Source organism: Paroedura picta, chromosome 5 (assembly GCF_049243985.1).
Source record: "Paroedura picta isolate Pp20150507F chromosome 5, Ppicta_v3.0, whole genome shotgun sequence".
Lineage (NCBI taxonomy): Eukaryota > Metazoa > Chordata > Lepidosauria > Squamata > Gekkonidae > Paroedura > Paroedura picta.
Window position 1 is genome coordinate 18,561,609 of NC_135373.1, and position 24,233 is coordinate 18,585,841.

General features: G+C 49.2%; 1 protein-coding gene across 1 annotated transcript in view; it reads left to right on the forward strand.

Moving 5' to 3' along the window:
• CADM4 (cell adhesion molecule 4) overlaps nucleotides 1-18,440 on the forward strand; it is a 164,547-nt gene extending 146,107 nt beyond the window's left edge. Inside the window, exons 5-9 of the mRNA XM_077336785.1 lie at nucleotides 1,315-1,476; nucleotides 3,593-3,683; nucleotides 5,500-5,672; nucleotides 8,893-9,021; nucleotides 15,710-18,440. Coding sequence (XP_077192900.1) covers nucleotides 1,315-1,476; nucleotides 3,593-3,683; nucleotides 5,500-5,672; nucleotides 8,893-9,021; nucleotides 15,710-15,819 — 665 coding nt within the window. The 3' untranslated portion in view covers nucleotides 15,820-18,440. The remainder of the gene's footprint in view (nucleotides 1-1,314; nucleotides 1,477-3,592; nucleotides 3,684-5,499; nucleotides 5,673-8,892; nucleotides 9,022-15,709) is intronic.
• The last annotated feature ends 5,793 nt before the right edge of the window (nucleotides 18,441-24,233 follow it).

Sequence of the window (24,233 nt, forward strand, 5' to 3'; positions counted from 1 at the left end):
GGCATGAAAAGCGGGGAATAAAAACCAACTCTGCTGCTTCTTCTTTTTTTTTACCCCTATTTTACTGCCCAAAGGAGTCTCAAAACAGTTTACAATCACTTTTCCTTCCTCTCCCCACAACAGAAACCCTGCAAGGTTGGAGGGCTCTGAGAGAACTGTGACTGTCCTGAGGTCATCCAGTTGGCCGCATATGGAGGAGTGGGGAATCAAATCCAGTTCTGCAGATCTGAGGCCAATGCTATTTACATAGAATCATAGAGTTGGAAAGGGCTGTAAAGGCCATCTAGTCCAACCTCCTGCTCAGTGCAGGATCAGCCTAAAGCATCCAGGATAAGTATCTGTTCAGACCACCAGTGAGGGGGAGCTCTCCAACTCCTTAGGCAGCCCATTCCACTGCTGAACTACTCAGATTTGAATTTCCCCCCCCCCCTGATATCTTGCCAATATCATTCTACACGTAGTTTAAACCATTTACTGTGGGTCCCTTCCTCGGCTACCAACAGGAACCTTTCCCTGCTCTCCTCGAAGTGAGAGCCTTTCAAAGACTTAAAGAGAGCCATCCTGTCCTCTCTCAACCTCCTCTTCTCCAGGCTGAACATTCCCAAATCCCTCCACCTGTCCTCATAGGTCTTGGTCCCCTGGATCATTCTCATTGTTCTAGTCTGAACCCGTGTTGGCTCTAGTGTGGGAAGGAAGTGTGTGCAACCATCTATTCCAGAGCCAGCCTGGTGTAATGGTTAGGAGTGCGGACTTCTAATCTGGTGAGCCAAGTTTGATTCTGCACTCCCCCACATGCAACCAGTTGGGTGACTCTGGGCTCTCCACAGCACTGATAAGCTATTCTGACCGAACAGGAATCCCAGGGCTCTCTCAGCCTTGCCCTACCTCACAGGGTGTCTGTTGTGGGGAGAGGAAAGGGAAGGCGACTGTAAGCCACTTTGAGCCTCCTTCAGGTAGACAAAAGTGGCATAGAAGAACCAACTCTTCTTCTTCTTCTTCTTCTTCTTCTTCTTCTTCTTCTTCTTCTTCTTCTTCTTCTTCTTCTTCTTCTTCTTCTTCTTCTTCTTCTTCTTCTTCTTCTCCTTCTTCTCCTTCTTCTCCTTCTTCTCCTTCTTCTCCTTCTCCTCCTTCATACATTGTGTGCTCTATTTATGGTCGTGTGTCATTTGCCAGATGGAAATAAAAAACCCAAACGACCACAATCACACCACCATCGCCTACGTTTCTGCACTCTGTTTTCATAGGGGGTGCTCGCAAACCCTTGCTTCGATTGACCGGCGTTCGTGTTTGTGTGTTTGTGTGTTTCTTTCCTAGGTATCAGCAGCAAACAAGAAAACGGGAAAGTGTTCAGCATTACAAACGTGTTGCGTTTTCGGGTGGAGCGTAAGGACCACGGCAGCATTGTGACCTGTGAGGCCACCCACCCTGCGCTGCGAGGGCAGCAGAAGCAGACGCAGTACGTGCTAGATGTGCAGTGTAAGTGACAGCAGGGGTCGGGCTGTTTGGGCAGGAGCTGGATGGTGGGGACAGAGAAGTGGCCACAGGTTATATCGCAGGCTGTGCTGAATGTTTTTCTCCACTCTAGATAGGCACATAGAAATTGGCAGCTGGAGTCTGCTGTCTAGCCCGGGGGTGGCCAAACCGTGGCTCTCCAGATGTCCATGGACTACCATTCCCACGAGCCCAAGGGCTCGTGGGAATGGTAGTCCTTGGACATCTGGAGAGCCACGGTTTGGCCACCCCCGGCCTAGGCCTTTAAGTTAAATCCAGTTCCCTGGAGAGGGGTGCTAATTGGGGAGCCCAAGTTCTGATCCGGAAGCAAAAAAGGAGAGTGAATAGACCTGGTCAATGGGGCCACTTGACAGGGCTTAGAGGAGCTCGTTCATCACCCCTTCCTAGCCCTCCACAGAGTGGTTCTCCCTCAAGTCTGTAGTGGCCCAGAAGGAAAGTTGCTGCTAGACTGCTTCCAGCAAGAAAATTCCTCTCGGAGACCACGATCCTCACCATGAGACATCATCTGGACGACCGACAACAAGGCAAAGAGACCAATGCCTTCCTAAGAACCTCAGAAGAGCCCTGCTGGGTCAGACCAGGGGTCCCTCTAGTCCAGCATCCTGTCTCACACAGGGGCCAGCCAGTTCCTCTGGAGGGCCAGCAACAGGGCAGAGAGGCTGAGGCCTTCCCCTAATGTTGCCTTCTGGCTCTGGGATTCAGAGGAATTGGCTCTGACCATGGAGGGTCCCCTCAAGTTCCCCATGTACACATACTAGGAAGATAGGTTTTACCTCGGTCTTCTCCATAAGTTTTTTTATCGTTTTTTTGTAGCATAGAGTTTCATTCACAAATGTGATCATGAACTTGAGTTCCTAAGTGGTTATTAGTAGGGATAAGCACGAACTGATGAATCCTGGTTCGGTTTAGGAGTCTGGGTGTTCCCAAACTGAACCCCGGAGTCCAGACAACCCAAGTCCTCCCCACCACCACCACAAACCAATCTGGTTCAGGCCAGTCCTTTTCACTTCTGTCTGCTTAAAAGTAGGGGAGGGCTGTAATGGCTTGCAGCCATTTTGGTCTGACAGTAGGGTGCGCATGCTTCTCAGCTGTCAGCCTGAAAGGGCTGGAAGCCTTTTCAATGTGTCAGTCTGCTTCCCCCCCTTCCAAAGGGAGAGACACAATCCGGTGCCCCCCAAATGGCTTGGATCTCTTTCAGCCTGACAGTGTGGCCTGCAGTCCTCTCAGCTGTCAGAACAAAATGGTTGGAAGCCATTTCAGTGCTCCAGTCGCTTTCTCCACCCCTTCCAAATGGAGAGAAACAATCCAGAATTTGGGCTGACAATGGGGCACATGAACATATTTGCTGTCTGCCTAATATGGCTGCCAGCCAACCTCCCAAACCAAACTGAGGCATGTGAAATGCCGAACCTAGGTTCAGGAGGCATGAACCAGGGCATTTTCATGGGGAAATTTGGTTTGTGCCTTGGAGCCCGCCCATCCCTAGTTATTAAGGGCCATTTTGTTGCCTGTTTTGGACAAGGCAAGACAAGCAAAAAGGATTGAATACTGGGCACCATCACAGGGTCCCTGTCTATTGGTGGACGCACAGAGACCCCTTAGTAACTTTCCAATTCATATAGCAAGAGAGGAGTCTACTACATCAGTCAAAATGTTTGGCAGTTGCGATTCACAGCAATACCTGCTGAAATTACCTACCCCACCCCCAGCATTTACTACCTCGAGGGCTCTTTTTGAAATACAGCATTTATTTAAATGCCATTTTGTTTAATGTGGGTTAAAAAATATGTAAGTAGGCCCTTCGGTCCTTTGCAAATATGCTTCCCCTTTTTCGCAAGGCCCCCCCTTAGAAATGAAAAGACAGAGCAGAGGGAAATTTGGCATCAGATCTAAGTAGAACACTCCTATCTGAAGTTGGCGGTAGTTCACAGATTGCAAAGAAGTGTTCTATTTTTTTTTCCAAAGGTGCTTAGCATAACAAAGTGCCTGCCCCTGCACGGAATGCAGAAAGTTTGTGTTCAGGCTGCTCGACGGTCCTCTTGTTTACCTTTGTGTCTCTTTCCACCCTCTTCCTCCCCAGATTCACCAACAGTGAGGATCCGCCCTCCCCAAGGGGTGATGCGGGAAGGAGACACCTTAGTCCTGACGTGTGCTGTCAATGGCAACCCACCGTGAGTACTTTCCCAGGAAGCCGAAATTTATAAAGAAAACACAGGATCAGGATCTTATGCCTGCCTGCTCACACTGTGAGAGTAGGGTTGGGCGCTTTGGCATCCGAAGCGGCCGGCAGGAACGGTCGCTTCGGATGCCAAAGCGCCCAACCCTAGTGGAGAATGTCGGACAAGGGCTTTCCCGGCGTCATCGATTTTGGTAGTGGAGTGTGTTGGAACTGAGTGGGACTCGGTGGAAGACTTGGACATCTGGTTGGTGTGCCGCTCGCCCAACGCCCCTCCGGCTGCCCTGTTGAGCCTCCTATAGGCAGTGACGACCTGGGCATTGTAACACCCAAGACTTATTGCTTCTCAGGTGTGCAAACGTCCATTCATTCATTCATTCATTCATTCATTCATTCATTCATTCATTCATTCATATATACTGCCCCTCACTGTGAGGAAGTCCACGGAGAGGTTAGGGGGCTGAAACCCAGGTCCATGTCCGAGCAGTTACTGGAAAATGCATTTCTCTGCAATACCCCCTTCTCTCAATCCACTGAGGGTAAGAAATGCTAAAATTCCCAAGGGAGCGAAAACTAGGGTGGGGCACAGGATGCACATAGGGTGGCCAGGCACAGCTGCACTGTTGGCAGGGGAGAAGAGAGCTCCCCCCTCGCACTTACCCAAAACCAGAAGAACATACAGCATGCTTGGATCACCCGGAAGTGATGTCAGAGGTAACACTGTGGCTTTTGAGAAAACTTTGTGGTAAAAGAACAAAAATTGGCCTCAAATCGTAGAGTTTTGCCCAAAACCCAGAGCGTCACCTCCTCACAACCCCAGCGTGCTCACAACACTTCCGGAAGAGTTCAGCTCATTGGGACATTCTTCCTGGTGCCTATGAGTGTGTGTGTGTGTGTGTGTGTGTGTGTGTGTGTGTGTGTGGGAAGTGGGGCAGGTGGGATTGCCATAATTTCCCCTCACTTTCTGAAGCCCCCAATGCAGGGGTCTGGCCTCCCTAGATACACGTGGACAGAGTTTGGGGTCTCAGAACAGCATTTATCTGGGAGGCAGAAGAGGGAGACAGGGATCAGCCTCTTTTTGCCAAAGGGAAACTACAGCTCATGCCGTGTCCTATTGTCCCCTTCTTCTCTGATAAATGGACTGGGCCCGTTTTTGTGTGTGCGGGGGGTTTGCATTGGTTCAAAAACTCTCTGTCTCTGTTGGAGCCAAAACAACCCGGGGCAGGGGACAGGAATAGGGCCGGGGGGGGGGGGGGCAAAAGAAATGTACTCCTAGTTCAGAGAAAGCAGCTTAACTCTCAGAAGCTCCCCAGTGGGTTTCTTAGGGCCGGTGTGGTAGCAGGCCTGCTTGCCTGCCCTTATGAGGGTTGCACCGCAAAGGGAATGTCAGCCGGTCTGGTTTTCCTCGGCCCTGCACTGCCGGACACGCCAAAAGTGCCCCTGCTGAAATTTCCTAGGCTGCACGACTCCAGAAGATGCAGTCGCACTGTTCATTGCAGCTGTTCTACGCCTGGCAAAACTTGTCCTTGCCCCTCTTTGTAGCTCTCTCCCTGGCTGGTCTGACTGATGGATACAATTCCCGACTGGAGTTATTACTCCAGCGCCCCTTGATCCAGCCGCTCCGCTCTGTCTCCCATCCATCACTGGACCTGGCAGCCTTAGCTGCAAATAACCTTGAAGGGAAAGGAAGAAAGCACAGTGGGGAGGCGAGCAGGGACGGTTGGGGAGCCACGGAGAGGAGGAGTCGGCCCCCGGAGGGGCGGGGAGAGGCCAAAGGCTTAACCTGCGGCTGCTCTGCCTTTCCTTGCCAGCCCCACGAGGATCAATTGGAACCGAGCAAACGACTCCTTGCCAGAACGGGCCCTGCTCGAGGGCGATACGTTGACCATCCCCAGTCTGAGCATGCTGGATAACGGCACCTACTCCTGCCAAGTGGAGAACAAGCATGGCCGCTCGTCGGACCAGTATGTGCTGGTGGTTTACGGTAAGCAACGTAGGCGCTCGGGCTGCCCACCGCTCCGGCTGTTTTGACCCTTCACAGTGCCGGCAGCTACCCTCCCAGCCTGGCTCGCTGTAGCCGAGAACTCCACTGCCCACTCAGTGGCGCCTGATCCAAGCCCTTGTTTTCAGGGAGGGCAAAGCCCTTGCACCTGGGCTCTTCCTCATCAGGCTGCTGGTCAAGGTTCAACCATCCTCAGCTAGAAAATCGGCATGCCTGAAAGGAAGGTTCTGGCACAGCTCTCTAGGCAACTGCAGTCACTGTCAACAGAGGTATTGCATCGAAATCACAGGATGTCACAGTCCCTCTGTACACCCAGGCTGCACATGGAGCACGATGTGCAGTTCTGGTGGCCTTACTTTGGAAAGGACAGAACTGAACAAAATTGAGGGGGTTCATAGAATAATAGAGTTGGAAGGGACCTCATGGGTCATCTAGTCCAACCCCCTGCACTATGCAGGACACTTACAACCCTATCGCTCATAGACTGTAACCTGCCACCTCCTTAAGTTTCACAGAATCAGACTTTCTGTCAGATGGCTCTCCAGCCTCTGTTTTAAAATTTCCAAAGTTGGAGAACCCACCACCTACCGAGGAAGCCTGTTCCACTGAGGAACTGCGCTAACTGTCAGGAACTTCTTCCGGATGTTTAGACGGAATTTCTTTTGGAAATTCATGAGGATGATCTGGGACTTAGGAACAAGCCCTGTGAGGAAAGGCCGAGGGACTTGGGGATGTTCAGCCAGGAGAAGAGGAAGTTGAGAGTGGACAAGATTGCTCTCTTTAAATATTTGAAAGGCTGGAGGAGGGCAGGGAGTTGTTCCTGTTGGCAGCAGAGGACAGGTCCCGCAGTATGGGCTTTAAAATACATGTAGAATGGTACCAACTAGATATCATGGCAGAAAATGTTCACAGTCTGAGTAGTTCAGCAATGGAATCAGCTGCCTAGGGCCGTCTGCAAACAGCGGCTGGACAGATCCTTATCCTGGATGCTTGAGGCTGATCCTGCACTGAGCAGGGGTTGGGACTAGAGGGCCTACTGTATGGCCCCTTTCCATTCTATGATTCTATGATTCTATGACGTGTTGTGCTCATAGGATTCCCCCCTCCCCCCTTTATATATGGAGGAGCATTCAGGTCTGTGAGACCCCATCTGCATTCTACTATACATGAGTTTGAAGAAGTCAGGCAAGTCCCTATTAATAAAAGATTTGGCCCCCGTCCACACCTTCCCTGGCACCCGCCAAGCATTTCTAGAAAGTGGGCGGGGCCAGATGGGGGGCCTTTCCCCAACAGGGCTTCTGAATGGCTGGGCAGGGTATTAGAAATTCGCTTCGTCGGCAGCTGCCCCCACAACACAAGGACTGTCGCTGCGCAGCTGAAAGGAAGCGGCATGTGTGCAGGGGAAATATTTTTAAACAATATGTTCATTTGAAAAAGCGTCCTGCTAAACAGAGCATCTGTTTGAAATTCCGAAGAGTTACGGATAAGCCGAAGAGGTATGCATTGCCTCGCCCCCCCCGATGTTTTGCGGAGGACTCCGCCTCCTGCGGCCGCCATTTTCTGGTTGCAACCGTCACCCTGGAGGCTTAAGATCTTAGTGGTTGCTGGATAAAGCAGTTGATGGTCTACCCTGCTGGTTGCTGGCAGGCAAGAGACTAGATAGGACAGGGGTGGCCAAACTGTGGCTCTCCAGATATCCATGGGTCACAATTCCCATGAGCCGTTGCCAGGACTGGCAGGGGCTCATGGGAATTGTTGTTCAGGGGTATGTGAAAAGCCACAGTTTGCTGGTAGGGGCTCGTGGGAATTGTAGTCCATGGACATCTAGAGAGCCACAGTTTGGCCACCCCTGAGACAGGCTGAACCACTGGCCTCTCTGTCCAGCTGAAACCTTCCTGGGAACTCCCCTCTATGACCACCCTCTCTCCATATGAGAGAAGATACTAGGAGCAATTTTATTGGCTAATATTTTAATGTTTAATTGGATGCTGTAATGTTTTAACAGAGCCTCTTGTGGCGCAAAGTGGTAAGGCAGCAGTCTGAAAGCTCTGCCCATGAGGCTGGGAGTTCAATCCCAGCAGCCGGCTCAAGGTTGACTCAGCCTTCCATCCTTCCGAGGTTGGTAAAATGAGTACCCAGCTTGCTGTGGGGTAAACGGTAATGACTGGGGAAGGCACTGGCAAACCACCCCGTATTGAGTCTGCCATGAAAACGCTAGAGGGCATCACCCCAAGGGTCAGACATGACCTGGTGCTTGCACAGGGGATACCTTTACCTTTAAATGTTTTAACACTTAATTCAATGTTTATTTTGTATTTATGGAATGTACATTTTTATATTTATATTTATATTTATATTTATATTTATATTTATATTTATATTTATATTTATATTTATATTTATATTTATATTTATATTTATATTTATATTTATATTTATATTTATATTTATATTTATATTTATATTTATATTTATATTTATATTTATATTTATATTTATATACCGCCCTCCCCCGAAGGCTCAGGGCGGTTTACAGGGAACAAGAAACAGGTACAGATAACATAAGGAAACATATGTGACAACAGCAATAACAATACAGCAATAATAACTCCAACATGATAGTAGCAGTAATAATAAGATAGAACTGCAAAGGAGCCTCAGAATAGAAAACATGTGTTTTCTATTACTGTAATCCACCCTGAGCTTTCAAAGACAGGGTGGAATGTCAATCCCAGAATTAGAAACAAACAAACGACTCTTTCACTTTCCCCTAGCAAAGAAGGAAGCTCATGGAGAGCAGTCTTCTTTCCACACCCCGACTGTGTAGACCAGGCTGTCTCAACCAGGTTTTCATGAAACCCTGGGGTTTCCTGACAGCCCTGGAAGGGTGTCCTGAATTGGTGGGAGTTAATTAATTTTTAATATATTTTAAAATTTGTTTCACATTTATCAGGTGATATAACCATATATGGTCATTTCAGCTCACCCACCCCCCAAAATAGCCAGTGATTGGCCTGGAGAGGGTAGGAAGGGGAGGGGCCCCAGGTGGGCATGTTCACAGCTCTGCTTCCCAACCATATTCTGCACGATTGGGCCACTTCTGGGGTTTTTCAGAGCCTGAAGAATGTTTCAGGGGGTTTTCAACGATAATAAAGTTGAGAAAGGCTGGTATAGACCATTAACCTTTTCCTATCTTCTCCAGACCCTGGGGCTATTGTGGAAGCCCAGACGTCAGTACCCTACGCCATAGTCGGGGGTATCTTGGCTCTCCTCGTCTTCCTGGTCATCTGTGTCCTTATAGTCATGGTCTGGTGTTCCATCCGGCAGAAAGGTCAGCGTGATTCTATTTTTAAAATGTATTGACGTGATTCATACCCTGCTTTTCTTCCCAGTTGCATGTTTCCCCCCTCCTCTCTTTTATGCTCCCAGCAACCCTGCAAGGCCAGTGAGGCCAAGAGTGTGTGACTAGCCTAAAGTCACCCAGTAAAGCCTCTATGGCAGGCCAGGGATTCGAACCTGGATCCCCGGATCCCAGCCCAACACTACACCACAAACTTGGAGGCAAGGACAAGAAAGGGCTGGGAGAGTCTGGCTATAAACAGGAAAGTCCGTCGATTATGAGTTTCCCACCACCAGTCAAGGAAACTGACATTCTTCCCGACACAGAATTCTTCCCGCTCCTTAAAAGCCTGGCTTGCTTTCTTTTATTCTGCATTTCCCCCCTTTTGTAGCAAGCATGCTTCTCATCTTCAAGATGGGGAAGGGAAACTGGCAATGTTGAGAGTTTAGTGGAGCTATTTGGGGCAGGGCTTCCTTGAGGGAAGGGGAGAAGCCTTGTTTTCAAACCAGATCTTTGGGAAAGATGGAGGGAGGGCATCACCTTGCACAGTAATGGCATCACCTTGCACAGAGTTATGGTCAGGCTTTCTTGGGGCACTCCTTGAAGACTACTTAATTTGGATTTGGGTTGTGTGTAGCACCCTCCGAATCGGCCACTCTGGGCGCCGCAGCCAGGGCCTCACCGCAGGGGGGCGAGGGAGGGTATGCAGCCGCGCACCCTCCCTCCCCCCGCTGCGGTGAGGCCCTGGCTGCGGCGGCCCGGAGCGGCTGATTCAGAGGACGCCGCGCACAACCCTAGTTTGGATGTTGCTCCTTAACCCTCATGTCATCAGAGCGGTTACAGACAGAATTTCTTTCCTTCTAAGATGGAGCAGGAAATTCTGGTCCTTGCCGATGATGGTGAACCGGTTGTTGTTTAATTTTTCCTTATCTGTGGAGCACAAGGGGAATGCCATCCAGGCCGTATTTACGGATATTGGATAAGGTCTCCAGCGTCCTTGAACGTAACATTATTGGCAGAAGCCTTTGTCAAATGTGATGAGTGGAAAAGGGCTCCCGTCACTTCCCCCCCTCCAGACCTCTGCTTCTCCTCCTTAGCCTCCCCCCCCCCATCCATCAGTTGGGCTATGGAGTGGACAGAGGCGGTTCCCCCTCCCTTTTTTCCTAACTCAAGGTCAGCTGATGACAATGATTGACAGTTGATTCAGGAAAGATGATAGAAAGTACTTCTCCACACAATGTGCAATTTAATTTGTGGCGTTCGCTGAGTGCAAAGATGTGGGGGGGGGGGGAGTGATCGCTTTCATGACCGATAGGTCCACCCACTACGGTTAGCCTTGATGGCTCAGTGGAGCCTCCATGTACACAGGTGATGTATCATCTGTATATCGAATAGCGAAATCTGGCAGCCATCTGTGGATGTCTAAATCCACAGATCAGGGCCACGTTGATGCTAAAGAGATTTTTCTGCTAAACTGGAGGATGCCCCAGGTGGGAAGAAAAATCTGAAATGTTCCAAAAAAACATAAGGGGAGGGTTAAATTCCCCCCAATTTAAATTCCAATTCCCTCCAAATTAAAAAGGTGTTGTCTTGCATGTGTAGTCAATGCAGTCACGTGTCAGCAGAGGATGTTGGGAATGGCTCTACGCATGGGCACAGCAGCAAAGGATGCTGGGAGCAGCTCAAGGCCTGGCTCCAGTGCCTACAGATGCCAGCGACTGCTCCAAGTTCAAAGACAGATGGCAGAGCCACCCAGGTTCGGCAATGGGGAAGGGAACTGGATCCTCACTGTGAATCGCACAGACACCCACCCCCCTTGTTGAACACTAATTTAGTCCTGGTATTTTCCCAGGCCCCCTTCAAGGATCGCTGCCTTGTTGTGGCAAGGGGGCTTGCGTAGTTCAGTGAAGCTATGAGCTATGCCGTGCAGGGCCACCCAAGACGGACAGGTCATAGCTGAGAGCTCTGACAAAAGGTGATCCACTGGAGAAGGAAATGGCAAACCACTCCAGTATCTTTGCCATGAAAACTCTATGGACAGTTCCAATAGGCATAACGATATGACGCCGGAAGATGAGCCCCTCAGGTCGGAAGGTGTCCAATATGCTACTGGGGATGAGCAGACGGCTAGTACGAGTAGCGCCAGAATGAATGAAGCGGCTGGGCCAAAGCCGAAAGGACGCTCAGTTGTGGAAGTAACTGGTGGCGAAAAGACAGTCCGATGCTGTAAAGATTTTTATTCCATAGGAACCTGGAACGTCAGATCCATGAATCAAGGCAAGCTGGACGTGGTTAAACAAGAAATGAGAAGACTGAACATCGACATTTTAGGAATCAGTGAACTAAAATGGACAGGAATGGGTGAATTTAATTCAGATGACCATCAGGTATACTACTGTGGACAAGAATCTCGCAGAAGAAATGGAGTAGCCTTCATAATCAATAAGAGAGTAGGAAAAGCAGTCTTGGGATACAATCCCCAAAATGACAGAATGATCTCAGTTCGAATCCAAGGCAAACCATTCAACATCACAGTGATCCAGGTCTACGCCCCAACCACTGCTGCTGAAGAGGATGAAGTTGATCAGTTCTATGAAGCCCTACAATACCTTCTAGAAGCAACGCCCAAAAATGATGTGCTTATCATCATGGGGGATTGGAATGCTAAAGTAGGAAGCCAAAAGATAACCGGGATAACAGGCAAGTTTGGCCTTGGAGTACAAAATGAAGCAGGGCACAGGCTGGTAGAATTTTGTCAAGAGAATACAATGGTCATAGCAAACACTCTTTTCCAGCAACCCAAGAGACGACTCTACACATGGACATCACCAGACGGTCAACACAGAAATCAGATTGACTATGTGCTCTGCAGCCAAAGATGGAAAAGTTCTATCCAGTCAATAAAAACAAGACCAGGAGCTGATTGTGGTTCAGATCATGAGCTTCTTGTTGCAAAATTTAGGCTTAAATTGAAGAAAGTAGGGAAAAGCACTAGGCCACTCAGGTATGAACTAAATCATATCCCCGACGAATACACAGTGGAGGTGACAAATAGATTTAAGGAATTAGATCTGATAGACAGAGTGCCTGAAGAACTATGGACGGAGGTTCGCAACATTGTACAAGAGGTAGCAACTAAAACCATCCCAAAGAAAAAGAAATGCAAGAAATCAAAATGGCTGTCTGAGGAAGCTTTACAAATAGCTAAGGAGAGAAGGGAAGTGAAAGGCAAGGGAGAAAGAGAAAGATACACCCAATTGAATGCAGAATTCCAGAGAAAAGCTAGAAGAGATAAGAATGCCTTCTTAAATGAACAGTGCAAACAAATAGAAGAAAACAATAGAATGGGGAGGACCAGAGATCTTTTCAAGAAAATTGGAGATATGAAGAGAACGTTTCATGCAAAGATGGGTATGATAAGGGACCAAAATGGTAGGGACCTCACAGAAGCAGAAGAGATTAAACAAAGGTGGCAAAATTATACAGAAGAACTATACAAGAGCGAGCTTAACATCCCTGATGACCACAATGGGGTAGTTACTGACCTGGAGCCAGACATCCTGGAATGTGAAGTCAAATGGGCCTTAGAAAGTCTGAGCGACAATAAAGGTAGTGGTAGTGACAGCATTCCAGTTGAACTATTCAAAATCTTAAAGGACGATGCAGTAAAAGTGCTACACTCAATATGCCAGCAAATTTGGAAAACTCAACAATGGCCACAGGATTGGAAAAGGTCAGTTTACATTCCAATCCCAAAGAAGGGCAATGCCAAAGAATGTTCAAACTACCGCACCATTGCACTAATTTCTCATGCTAGCAAAGTTATGCTCAAAATCCTACAAGCTAGGCTCCAGCAATATGTGGACCGAGAACTTCCAGAAGTACAGGCAGGATTTCGAAGAGGCAGAGGAACTAGAGATCAAATTGCCAACATACGCTGGATCATGGAGAAAGCTAGGGAGTACCAGAAGAACGTCTACTTCTGCTTCATTGACTATGCTAAAGCCTTTGATTGTGTGGAGCACAACAAATTGTGGCAAGTTCTTAAAGAGATGGGAATACCAGAGCATCTTATTTGTCTCTTGAGAAATTTATATGCAGGTCAAGAAGCAACAGTGAGAACTGAACATGGAATCACTGACTGGTTCAAAATTGAGAAAGGAGTTCGGCAAGGCTGTATACTGTCGCCTTGCCTATTTAACTTGTATGCAGAGCACATCATGAGAAATGCGGGATTAGAGGAGTCACAAATTGGGATCAAGATTGCAGGGAGAAATATCAACAACCTCAGATATGCAGATGATACCACTCTAATGGCAGAAAGTGAAGAGGAACTAAAGAGCCTGTTGATGCGGGTGAAGGAGGAGAGTGCAAAAGTTGGCTTGAAACTCAACATCAAGAAAACAAAGATCATGGCATCCGGCCCTCTCAATTCCTGGCAAATAGAAGGGGAAGAAATGGAGATAGTGACAGATTTTATTTTCCTGGGCTCCAAGATCACTGCAGATGGGGACTGCAGCAAAGAAATTAAAAGACGCTTGCTCCTGGGGAGGAAAGCTATGGCAAATCTAGACAGCATCCTAAAAAGCAGAGACATCACCCTGCCAACAAAAGTGCGTTTAGTCAAGGCTATGGTCTTCCCAGTTGCAATGTATGGCTGCGAAAGTTGGACCATAAGGAAGGCCGAGCGTCAAAGAATTGAGGCTTTTGAACTCTGGTGCTGGAGAAGACTCTTGCGAGTCCCTTGGACTGCAAGGCGAACAAACCGGTCAGTCCTAGAGGAGATCAGCCCTGACTGCTCTTTAGAAGGCCAGATCCTGAAGATGAAACTCAAATATTTTGGCCACCTCATGAGAAGGAAGGACTCCCTGGAGAAGAGCCTTATGCTGGGAGAGATCGAGGGCAAAAGAAGAAGGGGACGACAGAGAATGAGGTGGCTGGATGGAGTCACTGAAGCAGTAGGTGCAAACTTAAATGGACTCCGGGGAATGGTAGAGGACAGGAAGGCCTGGAGGATCATTGTCCATGGGGTCGCGATGGGTCGGACACGACTTCGCACATAACAACAACAACAAATTTTCCCAGGGGCAACTGTGAACCAGTATGGGAAATAGGCTAGGCCTAGATCAGGGATTCACAACAGGGGTCCATGGGAACTCCAGAGGGGGTCCGCAGCATTTCCCCTTCTGTCTTATTGAACTCAGCCACAAACTAGGGAACCGGCTGTTTCCGTTGCTCACTCCTCCAATAGTGAGTTCTCTCGTCATTTCTGTGCCCGAGAGGGTGTGGAGCCTTCAGACGTTCTCTCGCTTTAAACTGCCTCCTCTCTTTCCTTTCCCCAGTCCTCCTCGGGGCTGCCTGTTAATATAAGTGTTGATCTCGCTTCTGGTGAGATGTAACTTCTGGGGTGTGTGGCAGTGAGGCATGGCCAGCTGACATAACTTCCCGGGCTCCCTGAAGCTTCCAAAATTATTTCAGGAGCTCCTCTGTGGTCAGTAGGTTGAAAAAGGCTGGCTTAGATAGACCATGGATCTGATCCAGCATGGCTCTTCTTACGTCATTCTCTTCTGGTCAAGCAAGGGGTAATGCCAGGTTAATTGTCCCAAGCTGCTTGGGATCCCGGGTGCAATCTCCAGGTAAAAGAATCAGGGAGTAGATGGTATGATAATACCTCTGCCAGAGCCTCTGGAAAGCCCTTGCCAGTCTGAGTAGACTGTTCTGACTAGGGTGGGGTGGGCACTTCGGCTCAGTTTGGCTGCTTTGGCGATCACCAAGGTCAGGGGTAGTCAAACTGCGGCCCTCCAGATGTCCATGGACTACAATTCCCAGGAGCCCTTGCCAGCATTCGCTGGCGAATGCTGGCAAGGGCTCCTGGGAATTGTAGTCCATGGACATCTGGAGGGCCACAGTTTGATTACCCCTGGCCAAGGTGGCCGAACTGAGCTGAAGTGCCATGGTCCTGGATGGTTCAGTGCTCTGATACAGTATAAGGTAGCAGGTTCTTGCACATTCTCTTGCCCCATAACAATGCTGGCCTACTTTATCAGAAGTTTTTCAGCTAGCTAACATTTGTGAAGCTCAATAAAAATCAGAGTCCAGTAGCACCTTTAAGACCAACAAAGATTTATTTAAGGCGTGAGCTTTCGAATTGCAAGCACTCTTCGTCAGACTAAGAACTGCCCATCGTAACAGTAGGAATATATAAGCAAAAGTTAATCCTGTTACATTAGTAAACTGTGTCACAGCATCCAAACACAGCCACATGATAACTCCCTGCCAAACCAGCCAATCAGACCCCTCAAACCCATTTGTAGTTCACAAAGACATATCAGAAATAAAGCTGTCAAAGCCAGTGATCCACGGCTCATACCCTACTATTTACTGTCTTCATACCAGTGTGAAACTTTCTTACAAGTAGAAGCTAAGCTGGCCGCTATCTTGTCCTGGGACCAGAAAGTAGAATTCAAAATTACATTATATATTACTAACAGTCACATAATCCCAATTAAAATAAATTGTGCGGAACGCGGATACACAAGTTACATAAGGTTAGCATGCATAGTGAGATAAAAAAAACCTTTGTCTTTGTTGAGTCCAGGGTGAAGCTGTTTGAGCGCTGGCAGCGCTATATAAATGTTAAGTGATATTGTCCTCACCCTTCTTCTCCTTTTAAAAACAGGCTCTTACCTGACCCACGAGGCAAGCGGTTTGGATGAGCACGGAGAAGCCCGCGAGGCCTTCCTCAACGGCGGCGATGGGCATAAACGCAAGGAAGAATTCTTCATCTAAGCCGGGCGTGTGGGAGGGGGGGGCGAGGGGGGCTTTGGAAGGGTCGCCAGGGACAGAAGGTTGTGGGAAGCGGCCGAAAAGGGGGGCGGGATTCCGGAAGCTCGAGGTTTATAGGGAAGACGCCGCTCTTGATGGAGGGGATGGGTTGGGTGGGGAAGGGTTGGATTTAAGAAGAAATGGGGTGGGAGGGGGGGAGAAACAAACAAACAAACAAAAAAACGCTGAAAAAAAATCTATTGTGTAAAAAACAAACATGTGGCCACCACTTTTTTCGGTTTTATTTTTGAAACCGAGGACTTTAGCCCCACCCCCAGCCATGAAGCTCCACCTCCTTCTGCCATTGGCTGTCCCATGCGCTCCAAACAGGAAGTGACGTCCTTTACTTCCGGAGAGAGGTGTGAGTGCGGACAAGTGTGCGTGCGTGCGTGTGTGTGGCTCTGCTCCCGTAAAACAGAGCATGGGGATACCCACGCCCCTTTCCCCTTGGGGCGGGGAAGCAAAGCTATAGGGGAGGGCCCTGTTCCTTTGTAAATAGCTCAAAAGTTAATCCTGCGGGAGGTCGGAGGATAGAAGGCGCAAAGGGAGACCAGGATGCCGAGATTTCGAGGGCTGGCAAAGCGGGGGTCTCGTAACAAGGACCCGATCCCCTAGGGGGTCTGTGGTTCATTAGCTCTGATTTTTTTTCAGATATTAGCACTGAGTTTCAAAATATCTTTTTTGGGGGGGAGGGAGGTGAGGGGGGTATTAACATATTTGCTCCGGGGCATCTCCAGTAGCCCCGGAGAGAACTTCTCTACCCTGGAGGAGAGCTGATCTGTGAGTTAGGACCCCTCAGGTCTATTTTACTATAGAGGCGGGGCAGGGGGTCCGGTATTTGGGGAGCCAGCATGCAGGAGAGCGCAAGGCTGGGAGGGGGGGGAGGGTGTTCTGAATTTTCTTTGGGACAACCCGGTTTTGAGTCCCTCTCGTCCTGCAGGCTTTCCCTTTTAATGCCAGGCCGCGGTGGCTGCATTGGGCCTTAAGCAGAAGGTTGGACTCCTTGTTTTTCTTCAAAGCCATGATAGTTTAGGGAAGGGGAGGGAGGGGGAGAGGAAGGTGGGGATGTTCTCTGTCTGTCTCTGTCATCCTTGTTATGTGCTGTGCCCATTCGGGAGCAGGGGAGGGGACCCCCGGTGCCTAGTGGTGTGTCGTGTGAAGCCACCCAATACCGAGCTAGACTTTGAGTCCCTTTCTGCTCAGCATCATCTTCTTCTGGCAGTGACCCTCCAAGGCCCCAGGCTCACAGAAGTCTTCCCATCACACGTGCTCTCTGAGACCTTTGGGTTGGAAACGCCAAGGATTGGAATCCTTTGCCTGCCGAACATCTGCTCTGCCACTGAGCCATGGCCCCACCACGGAGCTCTGGTGATTCACCCTGTATCAGCTGGCAATGGTGTGGCCACCGAGATCTGCGGGCCCGTCTTCGAGAGTGGGAGGAGAAAGAAAGAGATCTTTTTTGGGGGGGGAAATTGCATTTAACGACATTGCTGTGTGCGGGTTCACCGTGGCCGGTTTAAACCTTTCCTTCTGGCCACGCATACCGGTGGGATCACACCAGGGGTGGTCCAACTGCGGCCCTCCAGATGTCAATGGACTACAATTCCCATGAGCCCCTGCCAGCGAATGCTGGCAGGGGCTCATGGAAATTGTAGTCCATGGACATCTGGGAATTGTAGTCTGTGGACGTCTGGAGGGCCGCCGTTGGACTACCCCTGCACTAGACCATCTCGTCCCCAGACCCGACTAGGAAGTCCCCAGTGTAGCTCATAAACCCCTCCCCTCCTCCCTCTCTGCTCCCTCTCCTAGAAAGCAGCTGGAAGGGCAGTTATGAAAGAAAAAAGAGCTAGGGAGGGGTCAGCAATAGGCCCTTTCCCCTTCTTCCTTGGTGTCCATTTTGATCCCGTTTCGATGGTTTTGACCACCCCAGGTGCAGCTCTCTATCGGTGCAAAAGGGACCATTTTTACAAACAAGCTACTCCAGCTACTTCAGAAGTAGCTCCGGTCGACCGCTGGGAAGACAATACGTGGGGGGTGGGGGTCAAGCAGCAGTCTCCACCACTTCACCCCGGGTCGGCCATGTAGTTACCGTACCTTGCCACAAAATGAGTTGCCGCTACCGGTCGCTCTCCCAACTCCTTTCTGGGGACCTGCCCCCCCCCCCAGTTCTTTCCTCCCTCCGTGAGTTTTCTCATTTGTGCCAGTAGCTGTCCACCCACCCCCGTGCCAACCCTGCCCCTCCAGGCCCTTCCCCCCTGAAATCCTCCCACCCACTTTCCCTCTTGTTGTTTTGTCTGGGGGGGGGGGGGGGAGAGACGAAGAAACTGGCGTGTGATTCTGTGTCTGTCTCTGGCTCGCGGTTTTTATTTTATATTGTTTGTGTCTTGGAAGGGGAGATTTAAAAAAAAAAGAAGAAAATATAATAATTAATATATAACTGGGGGTCGGGAGTGCACGGGGCTTATTCCGCTGCAGCCCAAGACTGTTTCCCCCCGTGCCTAAAAGTTAATATATATGTAAATATCTATGTCTGCCTTTTAACCACCTTTGATACTTCAATAAATCTCCCTGATTAATTCTTTTAACACCAGTGGTTGTGGGAATCCTTGTTCATGAGCATGTGTCGGACCACAAGAGCAGGTCTGTTGCTGGGATGGGGAGGGGGTCTCTCTGGGAGAGGGGGCTTCCCCGAATGATGAAAACCAAAATTATTTCACACCACCTCCAACTTCTCCAGGGTGAGATTTGCACGACGAAATTGGAGGAGCTGGTCTTTTGTCAGGTGCTGGCCACAGTGACAACCCAGCCATGATGTCCTGTGAAATTAGCCTTGAATGCAAAAGCAAAGTGCCTGGGGCTTTATCAAATTTCTGCATTTTGCCTTTTACAACATCCCTGCAATGCAGTGGCGAAAGCGAGCGTGGAAATCAGACAGTTGCAAAGGGCCGGCAAAACATTCTGGAATTGGCCTGCATCAGGGAGAAAGCTGTTACAGACTCCTATCCATTGAAACACTGAGGGCATTGCACGTGGGTAAAAATAGCGTAATGCTACATATAATCATGCCTCCCAGCTCCTCCTCACCTTTTTTTGCTGTCTTGTTCTTCTCTACCGCCATTTTGTGCTTCTCCCCCTCCACAAGTGCTGCTGGTAATGGCGGAAGAGAGCAACGAGATTTACACAGAACTCTCTTCCGCCTGTCACTCAAACCAGGCAGACAATCCCCTCCAGGCTTTGAAGGGGCCCCACGATGCTCGCTAATTTTTTTTAAAGCAGTAGTTCTCCGTTGAAATGACTATGCATCTAATTTTAGATGCATCTAATTTTAGATGCATAGTGCTTCTTTATTGCCACTGCTTATGGAATGATGAGGCTTGCTTCTTTTAAAAATAAATCTCATTCCTGATTGACGGGAGAGCTTAGAGAGGTATGCTTTGTGCTATGACTTTGGGGAATTTTTTTTTTTGCCTTTGCCTGTACAATTGAACGACTATTCGTTGCTCCAGGCAGTTCAATTGAAAAAAAAAACCCTCCACTCTGCTGCTGTTGCCTCTCCGCTCGCCCGTGCACTCACACATGCTCCCCCATGTGATCCAACAGGGAGGCTTCTTCAAAGGAGAGGCGTTTGGAGAAAAATTCTTTCTGCCATCGCCTGCATGCTTGTCCACTGGAAGAGTGGGGCAGGACAAGGCAGGCGCTCTGCGCATTTGAGCCTCCAGACCTTTCTTTGGCTGGTGGCCTGATGGCTGCTCTCCATTAGGTAGCGCTACAAATGTTGGTGAATCAACTTTTTCGGAATTCACCAGTTAGCTCTTTAAAATGGAGGATGTAGCCGGCCAGATGCTGCCCAGAAACTGGATGTTGGCGACATCATGTGGAGGGGCCAGAGTATACTTAAGGTAAGTGTTACCCTTTATTTAAATGGTGCGAAAATGCTCTTAATCTGTTTTTGGCACTAGAAGGTAGAAAGCTTCTCTTCTCACATCACTGGATAGGCAGTTGAGGCTTGGAAAGGGCAGCAAGCCTAGCACCACATCACAAAACTTGTGAGAGGCTGGATTTGAATTCCTGTTTCCAAGAGTTGGGGCAGAAGGCTTCCCACCCCACCCTTGTTTTATCCTCAGCTAGTCTGTGTGGTTGAAGATGAACCCAAGATCATTCGGGTTCTACAATGATTAGGGATTGGGACCCTGGACTGCTACATCCTTGTCCAACATACACCAAACTGACTCTCGTATGCGCAGTCTGTGTGATTCCTAAAGTTATATTGGTACCCTCCAAATTGCTCCAGCCCTGGATGGCCATCACAGCTATTTTCTTCATTCTTGCTGAACTGTCTTGCCCCATTCACAGACGCCAAATTATCCTCCTGCTTTCCAGTGTCGTGGCTCAGAGCAGCAGCCTCTAATCTGGAGAACTGGGTCTGATCCCCCACTCCTCCCCATGCAGCCAGCTGGGTGACCTTGGGCCAGTCACTGTTCTCTCAGAGCTCTCTCAGCCTCACCCACCTTGCAGGCAGTCTGTTGCAGGGAGAGATGGTAGGCTGGTTGTAAGCTGGTAGTAAAAGTCGGTAGTAAAAAGCAGGGTACGAAAAAAACCAGCTCTTCCACGCCATCTTCTGCAGAGTCTGTTTTCACACAAATTCCCCGCTTCCGTTTTTCTCTTTCTCGCTTTCTCTTTTTTATTACCCCACTGGGCTTCCCGCCGCCACCCTCATCTGTCATTCTGTACGAAACTCTTCTCACTGAAAAGATCGCAACTGGGAGCAACCGGGAAAAATATTTTAAAACAATTGCAGGAGTGGGGGGAATTTAATGTTCAACCAAATATCATAAATTCTGGCTTTGTGACTTAAAAAAAAACCCGCTCCTCATCCAAGTAGCCAGAGCTTTGATCCAGGGGAAGGTAATAGAACCGGTATTTCTGGTCTTGGATCAAACTTGGCTGGGTTGGATTCTGTGGATTTGTTACGCTAACAGCAGGGATTTGTTTTCGAGAAAGAATGCTTCTGTGAAATCCCAAGACATGACCTGGACTATCACAGAAACCTGATCACCCCTTCCCTGGTCAAGACCAGGCCAACAAACCCATCTAGTTAGTTGTTTTATGTTGTCGTTCTCATGCATAATTCCAGTTATAATTGGATCTCCCATTCAAGATTCCTGTGGTAATCTTCTATTCCTGCCTTTCTCTACCTTTTTCACCACTGAGAAACCCCCAAAACATTCTTCAGGCTTCAAGAAACCCCAGAAGTGGCGCAATTGTGCCGAATATGGTAGGGAAGCAGAGCTGTGGACATGCCCACCCAGGGCCCCTCCCCTTCCCACCCACCCCAGGCCCATTGTTGGCCATTTGGGGGGGGGGCGTTGGAAACCAGTCGACATGACCATATATGGTCATATCACCTGATATATGTCTAACACATTATAAAAATATATTTTAAAATTCATTAATTTACACCCCTTTGGGAAACCCTTCCAGGGCCGTCAAGAAATCCCAGGGCTTCACAAACAGACTGAGAATCCTGTTCTTTTTGATATCATGGTTTGGAATGAAGACTGCATCCAAATGAATGAATGAATGAATGAATGAATGAATGAATGAATGAATGAATGAATGAATGAATGAATGAATGAATGAATGAATGAAACTCATTCATTGCATTGAATTCATTGCATTTCACGGGATTGGTCTTTCTGAGCAGAGAACCAGTATACAAATAAGATCAATTGGGAAATTCCTGGGGATCTGGAGCAGAGCCTGGGGAGAGCAAGTTTTGGCCATCTGTGGTACCTCTGCAGGACAGAAAGTCAGGGGCTGGCAGGGGCTCATGGGAATTGTAGTCCATGGACATCTGGAGGGCCGCAGTTTGACTACCCCTGATTTAAACTATTCCCCGATTCTGGATCCAGACAGCCATGTATGTGTGTTCCCCCCCCCCCTCATTTATGGAGTGCATACATGGATGGGGTCCTTTCCAGCTGCCCCCCCTTTCCTGATCGGATCCATGCAGCCTGGTGTTCTCCATTCTGGATCCTGCTCCTAATCCCGTTTGGCCTGGAAACTCCCAGTCTTGACCCCCCCCCCCCAATGAGCAGTCCTAGATGGGACCATAAAGGAGCCCCTGAAATAAATGTCCAGGCTTTGAGGATCCCTAACTCTGATGTCAGCTGTTCATGTCTCCCTGCATATACTCTGGAAGGGACACGTCACTGGAAGGGACATTACCATCCACACACTTAAACCTTTTGTTCCCTCCCCCTGCCTTTAATACTATTGTGGCAGCAGTGCCTCATGCAGGCCAGAAAGAAGGGCAGGACCTGAGCATCATAGAATCATAGAGTTGGAAGGGACCTCCTGGATCATCTAGTCCAACCCCCTGGACTATGCAGGACACTCACACAACCCTATTGCTCATCCACTGTAACCTGGCACCTCCTTGAGCCTTCACAGAATCAGCCTCTGTTTAAAAATCTCCAAAGATGGAGAACCCACCACCTCCCAAGAAGAAGAAGAAGAAGAAGGAGAAAGAAGAAGAGTTAGTTCTTATATGCCTCTTTCCTCTACCCGAAGGAGTCTCAAAGCGGCTTACCTTTCCTCTCCCCACAACAGAAAACCTGTGAGGTGGGTGAGGCGGAGAGAGCCCTGATATCACTGCTCAGTCAGAACAGTTCTATCAGCGCTGTGGGGAGCCCAAGGTCACCCAACTGGCTGCATGTGGGGGAGTGCAGAATTGAACCCGGCATGCTAGATTAGAAGTCCGCACTCCTAACCACTACACCAGGCTGGCTCTCAGGGAAGCCTGTTCCACTGAGAAACGCTCTAACTGTCAGGAACTTCTTCCAGACGTTTAGACGTAATTTCTTTTGAATTAATTTAATCCCATTGGTTCTGGTCTGTCCCTCCGGAGCAAGAGAGAACAACTCTGCTCCATCCTCTTCATGGCACCCTTTTAAATACTTGAAGATGGTGATCAGATCCCCTCTCCATCGTCTCCTCTCCAGGCTGAACACACCAAGCTCCCCCAACCTTTCATCATACGTCTTGGTCTCCAAATCCCTCACCATCTTTGTTGCCCTCCTCTGGACATGCCAGAGCCGTAGGGAAGGGCGGTATAAAAATATAAATAAATAAATGCTCCAGTTTGTCTATATGAGAAGACAGGCTGGACACCCCCCCCCCCCCATAACACACCACAACCAATCCCCCCCTTTCGATTTTTACAACCCAGGCAGCCTGTTCTCTAACTTGTGACAAAGTCCCTTAAGGCAGGAGGGAAAAGATTGCGTCCCCCTTCTTGAGCGCCCGTGAACCCCAAGGATCTGTGGACCCCTGTTTGGAAATCCCTGATCCAGAACGCCGATGATATTATTGTTGACCCTGGCCATGTGTGAACCTACCAGATGAGACTGACCAACCCGGTCGCAGAGTTTTTGTAACCTGTGCAACAGGTTTGCTTCCTGGTCTCCAATTTGTCCCCTGGATTGTCATCGCAGCCTATCCTTCCTGTTCCAAATCACACCTGCGGGCCCATCTGTCCCTGAATCCTAAACGCGACGGCCACGGGCAGAACGATGACGGATGGCACCTGCTTGGCGGGGCAGCACGCTCAGCGCAGAACCAAATTGTTCCTAACGAGTCTCATTCCGCTCATTAAGAGGTGAGTGTCTTCCTAGCCTTCAGGTCCCCGGCTTCATTGGGCACCTAATAGGATCAGCCGGCTCTTCCTGGCCCCAGCCATTGTCAGGGCATTAAGGGAACAGCCAGTTAAATAGAGAGATGGATGGGAAAGGCAGGAGGATCCTGAGAGGGCGGCAGGAAGAGGCTGTTTCTGAAAAGGAGGAGTAAACAGGGGGGGGGGAGGTATGAATGGCACCTAGGGGGAGAGCTGAACCACCAAGCTTCTTGGAAGAGCAGCCAAGGTGGGTGGGCGTAGGGATGCTCCCGGCTTGAGAGCCAGCGTGGTGTCGTGGTTAAGGAGAAGCACCCTCTAATCTGGAAACACCAGGTTTGATTCCCCCCTCCTCCACATGCAGCCAGCTGGGGGACCTTGAGCTAGTCACAGTTCTCTTGAGCTGTTCTCGCAGAGCAGTTCTCTTAGGGCTCTCTCAGCCCCACCTAACTCACAGGGTGTCTGTTGTGAGGAGAGGAAGGGAAAGGTGTCTGTGAGTCATTGGGGACTCCTTCAGGCGGTGAAAAAAAGATATAAAAGAAAAAGCTGCTTTTCCAGTATGTATCTTGTTCGGGCCAGGTTTTGAATGTTGACTGGTTTTCTGGTGTGGGATTGTTGTTGTTTTTTTTTAACTTTAGAAACAGTTCCATCAGGGTGTGGGTTCGCGCCCCGAGCTGGTACGCTGGGAGGGGCAGGGTATCAATCA